The sequence below is a fragment of the Xenopus laevis genome, chromosome 4S (assembly GCF_017654675.1).
Source record: "Xenopus laevis strain J_2021 chromosome 4S, Xenopus_laevis_v10.1, whole genome shotgun sequence".
NCBI lineage: Eukaryota > Metazoa > Chordata > Amphibia > Anura > Pipidae > Xenopus > Xenopus laevis.
Window position 1 is genome coordinate 67,079,945 of NC_054378.1, and position 12,664 is coordinate 67,092,608.

General features: G+C 40.6%; 1 protein-coding gene across 1 annotated transcript in view; it reads right to left on the minus strand.

Moving 5' to 3' along the window:
- LOC108714984 (FGGY carbohydrate kinase domain-containing protein-like) overlaps positions 1–12,664 on the minus strand; it is a 145,924-nt gene that overhangs the window by 43,306 nt on the left and 89,954 nt on the right. The window contains exon 2 of the mRNA XM_041591497.1: positions 2,574–2,648. Within this exon, the coding sequence (XP_041447431.1) occupies positions 2,574–2,648 (75 nt within the window). The remainder of the gene's footprint in view (positions 1–2,573; positions 2,649–12,664) is intronic.

The window sequence follows — 12,664 nt, forward strand, 5'->3', positions numbered from 1 at the left end:
AAATTTGAAGAAAGAAGAAACTGGAAGAGGATCACTCTGTGGTGCTCGCTGGAATAACCCCGGGCCGGTGCAGTTTTCTGCTGATAGGAGCACTGGCCTGGGGTTTCAGGTAAGTTAATACAATCACTTGGGGGTGCCTAACATTTGGCACCCCCAAGTGCAAGAAAACTTTCCTTCTCTTTTAACACTACTAGAAAATCACGTAACATGAAATAAACTCAATAGGCTGGTTCTGCTTCCAATAAGGATTAATAATGTATTGGTTTGAATCAAGTACAAGGTACTGTTTTATTATTACAGAGAAAAAGGGAATCATTTTTAAAAATGTGGATTATTTGGATAAAATGTAGTCTATGGTCCAATCCACAATTCAGAGCTTTCTGGATAACAGGTTTCCCATACCTGTACTCAAAACATTTACCATCATATAGCAATACTAGCCCAAACAGGGAAAAGACTGAATCCATTAACAATTGTCAATAGCTGAGTTTGTCCACTGAGTGGATACCTCTATTCAAAACATTTCATTGTAGTACTAACAGCTGCTTCCCTCAGTCTCAACACCAGGCAACCCTACTGGTTAATATTAAGTCATGTCAGCAATTCAATAAAGATTTATTATGCAATAGGGTATAACATTGGGCCCAGATGACCTACACAATCTTAGTTAAAGTGGCAAGGGATTTGGGGAACTGTGCTGAGTTGAAGGGAACAATCCTCTTCTTCCAACTCTCAGCACTAAGCTAAAAAAATATGAAGATTTTGTGCACATCACACGGTAGCCGTGCCCACCCGCAGTAGCAGCACTCCAGTTAAATCTTCTTTAAAAAACCTTTATTTGAACATTGGCTATGACCAAGCAATATGCAGACCACCAGGTCTTTTATTAAGCACTTAGAAATTGAGTGTCAGAAACATCTATACACAAGCTGCCTCTAGCACCCTATGTTGTATAAAAAATGACAACATTATTTGTAAGTGGGATGGACATGTGAATAATATATACACAGCTTAGCCATAGAGCAATTTGCTAAGCAAAAGTGCAAGTTCTGTACTCAACATAACAACCAGAAGATGGACCATGTGTAGAGACAACTAAAGGTCTATTGCAGACCCTTTATGTTGGATGCAGGCACTGTTCCTACTTGCATTCTTCTGTCTAACTGGAGTGTGATCTTGTCTGTATCTGTGTCCATTATGCAAAGGAAAATACCCATTAGGTATTAGGAACAATTCACCAAAAGCTTAAACAGGTACTAGAAAGTCCGTGTATGCTATTAGATCTAATTTAAAATATTATAATTCCTGATGATTTTATTTTTAATTTCTTAATTTTGATTTCCGACCCCCTACTATTGACTTCCCAACTACTGTCTATCCAATTTACTTCCAAATTGCTGCCAAATAGTATGGAATGTAGTTACTATACATATAGTCCTTCCTGTCTGCTAGAAAAGTCTATTTTATGAATTCAAGGAATATAAAAACTGCCATTGTCACTATACAACCCCCTATTGGGTGATCTATTCATTAGTACTAGGTTCAAACAATTAGGTCAGCCTAATCATCATTAGCCTGGTAATCTGTTCATTTTCTGACCTAGCCAAAGGTATAACTATGGATGTTTTGTCAGCATAAATTCCTATTAATTCTATTACATTTGAAAGGTGCATATGGCGCCTTTATGTTATACTGTATGTTGGTGGCAAGATTTGATCTCCTGGTTGGGAGAAAAAAAAATATATTTATATGTATAGCTATAATAACATTTAAAACAGACTATATAAAAATGATATCATAATTTGTAAGTAGACATCCAGGTATTGCTATACTATGTGCTCTACCAAGACTAGAAGTAATGTTTGTGTAAATATTTGTCATGTATTCTTCTAACCATTTTCCATTTATATTAAATGAAATAACACTGTTAGAATAAAGATTGTAGTGCACATAATACAGTAGCTTGACTGTGGCTGGATTATATAGTTCAAATATTAACCCACTCCACATTAGGGATATTACAGTGCAGGGCTTTATAACCGTCATTTCTAACATAAACACCAGTGAAATCTAGAGGTTCAGATTTAATCAGGACTGATTGCTCTCTTTGACCTTTGACTCTACAAAGCCATAGTCAATGGCTGAACATAACCTTCTTTCTCAGTATGGTCCAAACAGTGCACATTTAATGGGAGAATTAAAGACAGGCATGAGAATATGAATTACATGTATCGAACATTTCTAATAATATTTCAAATAATGACATTTGTAAAATTTCAAAACCCGATATCCAGAAAGCTCAGAATTACGCAATGGCTGTCTCCCATAGACTCCATTTTATCCAAGTAATCCAAATTTTTTAAAAAAAGATTTCCTTTTTCTCTGTAACAATAAAACAGTAGCTTATATCTTAGTTGATCCCAACTAAGATATAATTAATCCTTATTGGAAGCAAACCCAGCCTATTGGGTTTATTTAATGTTTAAATGAAAGCATACCTGTATTATACTTCTGAATTAAAGAACCCTCCTTTATTACCTTACAGTATGACACATAATAAACAATTCACTTACCTATTTTTACATAGTTGCCCTCACAAATATCATCTAACCCAATTTGCTTCCAAAATTTATCATCCCATCCATGATCTAGAGCAGTGATCCCCAACCAGTAGCTCGTGAGCAACATGTTGCTCTTCAACCCCTTGGATGTTGCTCCCAGTGGCCACAAAGCAGGCGATTATTTTTGAATTTCAAGCTTGGAGGCAAGTTTTGGTTGTATAAAAACCATGTGCACTGCCAAACAGAGTCTCAATGTAGGTTGTCAGTCCACATAGGGGCTACCAAATGGCCAATCACAGCCCTTATTTGGCACCCCAAGAACATTTTTCATGCTTGTGTTGCTCCCCAACTCTTTTTTCTTCTGAATGTTGCTCACGGGTTCAAAAGGTTGGGGATCCCTGATCTAGAGAATATGTCCATTTGCATTCCAGTGTGCAAAATAATCTAAAAATAGAGCAAAACAGTATAAAAGTAGGGTATAGCATAAACATTATGTAATAGTTTATGAAAGGATTCTCATTTTGGCTTTTAAACAGTACATTTGATCATACTAGTGATAAATATGGGGGGGTTTGTGGATGCACACCTATGGCCAATTTCAAAAAGTATAATTTCAAAAAGTATAAAGCCCTGTCTAAGTAATTCAAGTAAATATGCCAGTGCATGTAATTTTGAAACAGGGTTTTTTTGTTACAAAGTTATGATCATAATATTGATAAGCCACCATACCACGTCAAGGTAAAACCCCACATGGTGGTCCCTAACTTATTTATCTTTAGTCATAGTAAACAAGGTACATTACCTCTCCGTAGTAACAATTCTTTGTGTAAACATCTCCTGTGCCTTGGTTTCAACTCTGTGCTAGATCCTCCCCCGCCAACTGCTGAGCGGCTTTTAAGAGGGAGAGACTGCCTTAACCAACGCCCATTTTAGAAAAGTAGAAGTCAGGTGTTGTAATTAAATAACCCAAACATTAGAAGCAAGGTAAAGACTTAATTAAGGCAATTAGTGACTTTCCTAGAGAGCAAATAAAAAAAAGCAGTTTTCAAATGCTTTGATTAATTGGAAATCTTTTCTGTGTGAGGATGCACAGCATATTTCTCTCATCTCAACTCCTGCAAAGACGTAAAGTCATCACATTCCATATTTCATCAGAACATAATGACAGCTTGATGGCATTCTGAGCTGTGTTCTGAGTGCAATATTATGTTGGTATTTGAAATAGCATTGTGATTGTATTGTTGTACACTGTCTTAATATTTACAATACCGCAAAATTAAAAAAAGATGCACATTTTGATATGCCGCATCATTATTTTTAAATGTAAGATATGTGATAGACATGTTTCCCATCCTTATACCATCTGTGGTTAGTTTTTTTTTTTTTTGTAAGGTTCAATTTATCACCATCATTTATTTGTTATGTTAGAAATTAATTTATAACAAACAAGGGTTTACAGAGAAAGACGAGGATTAGAGGGCTCTCACAAGAGCTGACAATCTAAATATTTATGTGAAAACTAGTAATATTACTTTATAGACATAACTGTAGTAAGACATTTTATAAATTGTTACAGTTAAAGGAAAACTATAGCCCTGAACGATGTAGATGTCTATAAGTAGAAGTACATACCGGCGTAGGACAACCCAAGTTGGAAAAAGGGGCAGCCAAATGGAAGGCGGATGATGGACTTCTGGCACTTGCCCTTCCATCACTCTCGAGAGTTGGTTAAAGCACAGGGGCCCATAGCTGCTCTGGAGCTGAGTTTTTGACAGAGGTGGGAGTTGAACCGACAACCTTTTGGACCAGAGCCCTGCGCTGTACCGACTGAGCTATTCAGACAGGCTCTTTTAGGAATGGGCCTCAGTTTGGTATTGACTGTATTAAGCAGAAGATGTACTTCCGGCCCTGCCGGTCAATGCAGAGGCACAAGGGGACAATGGGTTATTACAGTCATCCGGAAATTCTTCCAAAAGGTTGAGTTTCCTGTGGGGTAATGGTTAAAGCGCCTGTTTCTACCTGTGGGGTCCTGAGTTCAAATCCTGGTTGGGTGACTTTTCAGATTTCTTTATGCCTGTACAGAACCCTTTATTGTGTGCAGGCTCGCCGATGGCATTTTCTTAATGCTGCATTCAAGAGTGACTGCTACTTTGGAGACAGTTAAATCAGCACCCCCACATGACTGTTCTATGGCGCATGCAGCAAATCCCCTGTTTTCTTTACCCAAAGGGCCCAGCGTGCGAGTGCCAGGGGTGCATTTAAGGGAAAGGTGCCTTTTCTTCAGGCTACATTAATGAGTAACCAATATTTCACATTTGTTACAGCACCAAAACTTCCTTCGCTAATCAGCTTCTCAAATGCTTAATTTCAAGAAGGTTCATCTGTGCCATCTTCTGCATCTGCATTCAAGAGCGACCTCTACTTTCTTTTCAGCAGAATCGCACCAAAGCTGCCCTCGCTAGTCAGCTTCTCAAATGCTTTTTTTTTTGTTAAGCTTGGCCACAGAACACTGTCCTCATTAAGCAATTTGCCAAGGTCAACTTCAGCCTGATGCTAGGCAAACCCCAAAAAGAGTTCTGTATGGGGAAAAAATACCCAAGTTGATGCAAAGGTAAGGTCAAGGTGCCAGATGGGGAAGCCCTGGCCTGAAGTAGAAGAACATACTGGCGTAGCTTTGAAGGACAACCCCAGTTGGAAAAAGGGGCAGCCAAATGGAAGGCGGATGATGGACTTCTGGCACTTGCCCTTCCATCACTCTCAAGAGTTGGCTAAAGCACAGGGGACCACAGCTGCTCTGGAGTTGAGTTTTTGGCGGAGGTGGGAATTGAACCCACAACCTTTTGGACCAGGTTATTGACCAGAGCCCTGCGCTCTACTGACTGAGCTATTCAGGCAGGCTTCTTTAGGAATGTGCCTCAGGTTGGTATTGACTTTATTAAGCAGAAGATGGACTTCCGGCCCAGCCGGACAATGCAGAGGCACAAGGGGACAATGGGTTATTACAGTCATCCGGAACCTTTTCCAGAAGGTCAAGTTTCCTGTGGTATAATGGTTAAAGTGCCTGTTTCTGCCCGTGGGGTCCTGAGATCAAATCCTGGTTGGGTGACTTTTCAGGTTTTTTTTATGCCTGTACAGAATCTTTTATTGTGTGCAGGCTCGCCGATGGCATTTTCTTCATGCTGCATTCAAGAGCGACTGCTACTTTGGAGACAGTTAAATCAGCACCCCCACATGGCTGTTCTATGGCGCATGCAGCAAATCACCTGGTTTCTTTACCCAAAGGGCCCAGCGTGCGAGTGCCAGGGGTGCATTTCAGGGAAAGGTGCCTTTTCTTCAGGCTACATTAATGAGTAACCAATATTTCACATTTGTTACAGCACCAAAACTTCCTTCGCTAATCAGCTTCTCAAATGCTTAATTTCAAGAAGGTTCATCTGTGCCATCTTCTACATCTGCATTCAAGAGCGACCTCTACTTTCTTTTCGGCAGAATCGCACCAAAGCTGCCCTCGCTAGTCAGCTTCTCAAATGCTTTTTTTTTTGTTAAGCTTGGCACAGAACACTGTCCTCATTAAGCAATTTGCCAAGGTCAACTTCAGGCTGATGCTAGGCAAACCCCAAAAAGAGTTCTGTATGGGGAAAAAATACCCAAGTTGATGCAAAGGTAAGGGCAAGGTGCCAGATGGGGAAGCCCTGGCCTGAAATAGAAGAACATACCGGCGTAGCTTTGAAGGACAAACCCAGTTGGAAAAAGGGGCAGCCAAATGGAAGGCGGATGATGGACTTCTGGCACTTGCCCTTCCATCACTCTCGAGAGTTGGTTAAAGCACAGGGGACCATAGCTGCTCTGGAGTTGAGTTTTTGGCAGAGGTGGGAATCGAACCCAAAACCTTTTGGACCAGGTTATCGACCAGAGCACTGCGCTCTACCGACTGAGCTATTCAGGCAGGCTCTTGTAGGAATGGGCCCTTTTTTTTAAGCTTGGCACAGAACACTGTCCTCATTAAGCAATTTGCCAAGGTCAACTTCAGGCTGATGCTAGGCAAACCCCATAAAGAGTTCTGTATGGGGAAAAAATACCAAAGTTGATGCAATGGTAAGGGCAAGGTGCCAGATGGGGAAGCCCTGGCCTTAAGTAGATATAAAAATATATTGCATATTACATATACTAAGGGGGAGGGGACTTGAGGTTATTTAAAGTGTTTCTAATGGGTTTAGTTATCACTTGAAAAAAGGACTAGTTCCTGAAAAATATCGTAATAAATACCAATAAAGGGTGATCGCAGAGTAAACACTGTCGGTTCCTGGTCTGTTTCTATCTTTGTATTGGTAGATTACATAAAACAACTCATATGTAAACCTCTGCTTAATCTAAATACACCATTTTCATACAAATATAATTTTAATAGTTTGTGTCAATGGGTGATCCTAAATAGACTTTGCCATCTTAAGTAGTAAAGGCCTGGACCATACCATTCACTCTGCACACAAACAAACCAAGAAAACAAGGGTTACTGTACATGTTTGGTAACATGAGCCAATTAATGGACGAAGTTCTGTCTTTTGTTTCCACACATCTTCCTATTAAAGTTGGTCAGGTGATCTCTGAGGCAGCACAGAGAATATCCCAAAATGGTGGCTCAAGGTAAAAGATATAAAAGGGCAATATGTACTGATATCTATAATCCAGTTTTGTAAAATAGGCCACTCAAATAATACAGAACTGTCAACTTCTTTGGATGGAGTTCTGGGGGATTCTTTGTGGTGTGTGCAGTACACATGTTACCCACTCCCACAAGTTCTGGGCAGGCAAGGGAACCAGAGCATACACAGAAGGAACGGGTAAGAAGCAGAGCTTAGTCAGAGGACAGATGGAGGTTGATAACCGAGAAAGTAGCAAGGTACCGAATCAGAATCCATAAACGCAGTCAACAACATTGTTAGAACAGGCAGCGCACGTCAAAGTCAGGATCAAACAATGGTCAGACACGGAACCAATACAGAAATCGCTCCCAGGAACTTAGATAATAAATCCTATGTTGGGCACCAAAAATAGAGCACAGCACCTTTAAATATTTGAATTTTAACCGTGCATAATGACATCATATTCCGTGTCACAAATAAAAGGATGCAAGCAATGCGGGTGTCAGGATGAAGCGGCATGCAAGAGCAGAGGCAGCAGGCGTCTCCGCTGCCCCCTAGGTACTCTTTCATAAACACTACAAACGGTATAGTGAAAACTTACTCTGCATGCACGCCTGGAATTTAAGAAGAACCTGTACATTAAAATCAGGAGAATGCTTAAAAATGTGGGCGAATGTGATAGGATGACACAAGACCGGGTGTAGAGGAACAAAATCAGGTAACTCAATGGGGGGGGGGGGGGGTAACAGCTCTGTATTATATAAAACTATATGCTGGTTAAGTATTTATTCTGGGGTATAGTTTTCTAAAATAGAATCTATTACATTATGTGACATCAGAAAAATAGAACCTGTTGCTCAGGAGCAACATAACAGTGTATACACCATTTTTACACAGTACAGTATGTTTTAAAGCATATTATTACATTATACACAGGTATGCCTACAATCAATACACATCATAATGTATAAGCTTTAAGCAATGATGAGTGGTGTTCAGACATGATGTGTGTTGTATTTATGTTTCTTTTTAACCCAGCTTTATAAACAGGCCCCTTAGTGTGCTTGGCAGTTTATTTGGAATTTAGATATCTGGTAGTGGATTTTTCCGTACCCTACAAGAGTTGTATTCATATAACATATGGCAGTTGCTTACATACTTCTTGGTTTCAAGCCCAGCATTTGGTCAACTCATAGTTATTTTTCAGATAGATGCAAATGTTGTAGAAACAGCCACCCTGCTTTAGTTCCAGCAATATTCTGACATTGGATAAACACCAGCCATAGTTCTCTTCCTAATTGGCATTTAGGCTGGGCTCCCTTAGCTTATAATTTATTTGAATAAATTTGAATTTATTTGAATCTACAGTATATCAAGCCTGAGACTAAACCCAAAGCCCAGTTCCGGAGACACTTTTCCCATAAAATGCAGCAATGCAGGGAGTGCCAGCATGTTTGTTGTATTCTGTTGTTGTAACAGTTACAATTAAAAAAAGGTTGAAACAAAATTTATAAGCTGTGTTATGTTTTGTAGCTCCAGACTCTTTTTTCTTTAGTGGAAGAGGGGGCTAAATGGCTCTTTGGATAGTAATGGTTGCTGAACCCTGCCATAGGAGAATAGTTAGGACCAACATGTGGATTTTACCTTGATGTGGTATGTTGGCTTGTCAATTTTATAATCATAATTTTTTATAACTAAAAACTCCTGTTTTTGAAAAAACATGCACATATTACTTATGAAACAGGGGAGCAGAGAATGTGCACTGATCAATCTTTTGTATGAATATGTATAGAAAGACTGGTGTCATATCAACCCTATAATTCACACAATGTCCAAGACATTGTGACATTTTCAAAAATAAATATTCACTCCTTATGTGGTTCCAGACACTGGGTTGATTTAGAAAATTATATTGTCATCTTTTGAATTCCAAGGCATCCAATTTTCCTCTCTAATGTCACGGCCAGCACCCAATACCAGAACAGGTGCCAAGTACCCTGGTCTCGGCTCGGCTTCACCAGTAGTGTGACCACCGTTGGGCTTCGGGAGGAGCCCTCAGCTTACTTGGGTGCCACCTGGACTTAACGAGGGGTACAAGGCGAGACGTTCTGGCTAGCAGAGGGGCACGGCAGGTAGATAGTCTTTTGGGCCGAAGGTCACGGTACAAACGGAGCAGGCAAGAGAATCGTCAGAAAGGCAGGGTCGAGGCAGGCAGATATCAAGAATCGTCAGGCAGGCAAGGGTCAAACCGGGTAATCAAACAGATGGGGTCAGGCAGAAAGAGTAGTCGAGATGCAGGCAAAGGTCAGGATTCGGATATCAGAATAGTCAGGAACAGGCAGGGATCAAAACCGGAATAACAGATACAAATTTCACAGGAACAGACAGCACAAGGCTTCAGGAACCACCAGAATCAAGATTCTATCACGAGCACTGGCTGGGAGTAAGAATGGGCCTTAAATACCTCCAAATTCCGCGCCAAAACGCGTGCCAATGCACGCTGACGTAATCGCGCCAGCGCGCCTGTACCTTTAAGAGAAGCGCAGGCACGCCCTAGAGAACCAAGATGGCGCCGGCGCTGGAGGCCGGAACAGGAGCGCGGCGGCGTGGCGGCTGTCCACGCCGCCGCACCACTAGACCACCAGGTAATTTTATTACAATAGCTTACAAGAAAACTGTTAGTGGAATATTATATTATAAAGAGAAAGAAAACACTGGCTATTTGGCTTGTGACATTTGATTTGTAAGTGGTTTTTACCACTTTGTTTTTCTTCAACAGCCTCGATGACAAAGCACTCTTAAATCAATTTCAGCTGTATACAATTGGTATAACAGCCTGGTCACACAGATGAAAAATTTGAAAGGTTTAACGGCAGCCATCTTTTTCTTCTTCGGTAATCTTAGGTAGTGATGGACGAATTTATTTGCCAGGTGTGAATTTGCGGCGAATTCCTGCGATTCGCCGCCGACGAATAAATTAATAAATACGCGAAACCGGCGAAAAAATTTGCCGGCGTGAAAAAAACGTTTCGCAAATTTTTCTCCATTATACAAATTTTGCGGGTTCTTCTTAGAGGGTCTTCTTCTGCCGCTTCGGCAATTCCCATGACTTTTGACGCATGCACAGTTGACAATAACTAGAAGACTGCTCCAACTGCACATGCGCACTTACTTCCCGAAGAAGACCGAAGACAAGAAGATGGCTGCTGCTGTAAACTTCAATGCCCTGAATCTGCATTGAGGGGCAAGTAAAATGTTAAGGGCATTTGCCCGGGGTAACAGCTAGGCTGGGGGAAGGAGGGGTCTATGTAGGGTAGGGTTTTTTTTAATAAGGGGTTGAATTCTCCTTTAGGGCTCTTACACACGGCCGTTCCGACCTGCGCTCCCCTGCGTTCCGTTTGTTGGCGTTCAGCCGCAGGGGAGCGCAGGAATAGACGCAAGTAATGATTTGAAATGGGGCTGTACTCACTCAGGCGCGTGTAGGCGCCGAACGCAGGTTCAGACGCAACATGCTGCATTTTTCCTGCGTTCGGCGCCTACACGCGCCTGAGTGAGTACAGCCCCATTTCAAATCATTACTTGCGTCTATTCCTGCGCTCCCCTGCGGCTGAACGCCAACAAACGGAACGCAGGGGAGCGCAGGTCGGAACGGCCGTGTGTAAGAGCCCTTAAGGTAACAGTTTGCATGTGTGCCAGTCTGGTGCCACTTACAAATTATCTCGTTTGGGGACATAAAGACAACAGTATTGATCTGAAATACCAAATTGGAAGGAAAGCTTTTGCCAGTCAGACCAGAGGTAAGTTGAAAAGAGAACTATAATACAAATGAACGTACTGTCCAACAGTGAATCTGGGTCTCTTCATTATAACTGGCATATTTATATCAATTTGAAATGTAACAGTATTCTTATAATATTCCCTTATAATGATTTGCAAATAAATAAAGACAGAAACTCATATAATGGAAACCTTTTATTTAACCTCAGGAAAAAATACCCTTCAGGCAATGTGCATGATAATTCATGTGGCTAAGTGCTTTAATTAACTTAATATGTGCTAGATAAACCCTTTAAAACAACACACACTTTCATAAATATATCCACTTGTGTGTTCACATTATGTACAATATCCAGTCTTTGCATCAAATTACAGATAGCACATACTAATTTAACAATGACTAACGCTAATAAGATTTCACAACTAAACTTGACATTTACTGTAAGTAACCAAAATGCAGAAGACGTGATTGCATTGTTTGATTTTTGCAAGCATTTTTCAAAAATGTGCATTTTCATTTAGCTAAATTATCCATAGACTGTGTATAATGAAGGCAATAAAAACAACCACATGTCTATCTTTAGGAAATGTCCGTGAGGCTGCATACATGTATTTTTAATTGCATTTATAGAAACAGAAATATTAATGAAGTGTTTTTATAGAATGTACTTATGTTTGGGTGCCCACACCCACTCTGTCTGTAGCAACAATCCATTAATTAATCATTATAAGATATTCAAAAGCAAAGTATTCTGCCTAGATATTTATAAGCAGTTTGTTACTTTGGGCTCTTACACACGGCCGTTCCGACCTGCGCTCCCCTGCGTTCCGTTTTTTGGCGTTCAGCCGCAGGGGAGCGCAGGAATAGACGCAAGTCATTATTTGAAATGGGGCTGTACTCACTAAGGCGCGTGTAGGCGCCGAACGCAGGAAAAATGCAGCATGTTGCGTCTGAACCTGCGTTCGGCGCCTACACGCGCCTGAGTGAGTACAGCCCCATTTCAAATAATGACTTGCGTCTATTCCTGCGCTCCCCTGCGGCTGAACGCCAAAAAACGGAACGCAGGGGAGCGCAGGTCGGAACGGCCGTGTGTAAGAGCCCTAAGAGGCACATTTATCAAGGTTCAAATTCATGAAACTCACATGAATTCGATTTTACTCGAAATTCGATTGGGGGGTAAAAAAAAAACGAGTATGTCAAACTCAAACTAATTTAAATGACCTGAAAACTGGAATCACATTTAATTTGAATTAGATCAAACTCGATTCGAGTTTTTTCTCTGAAAAAAACTTAAATGTCAGGAAGGCTCCAAACATCTCCAAATTGGTCACTGGACCTCTTCTATTGACTTATACAGGAATTTGGCAGGTTTTAGGTGGCGAATAGTCAAATTTGAATTTTTAAAGGGCCAGAGTATGATAAATCTTGAAAATCAAATTCAAATTTTTTAAAAAACTCAAATCAAGTTTGGATAATTCCCTAGTCGAATTTGACAGTTTTGACCATACAAATAATTAGAAAATTTGAATTTGAATTTTCAGTTCGACCCTTAATTAATCTGCCCCTTAATATACTTGGTTTTAATATGAAACATAGGCTTGGCCCAGACTGTGGGGCAAATTCACTAAAGGGCGAATTTTCTACTGTGAAGGCTTCGCCACACTTAACACCACTCCACCAGC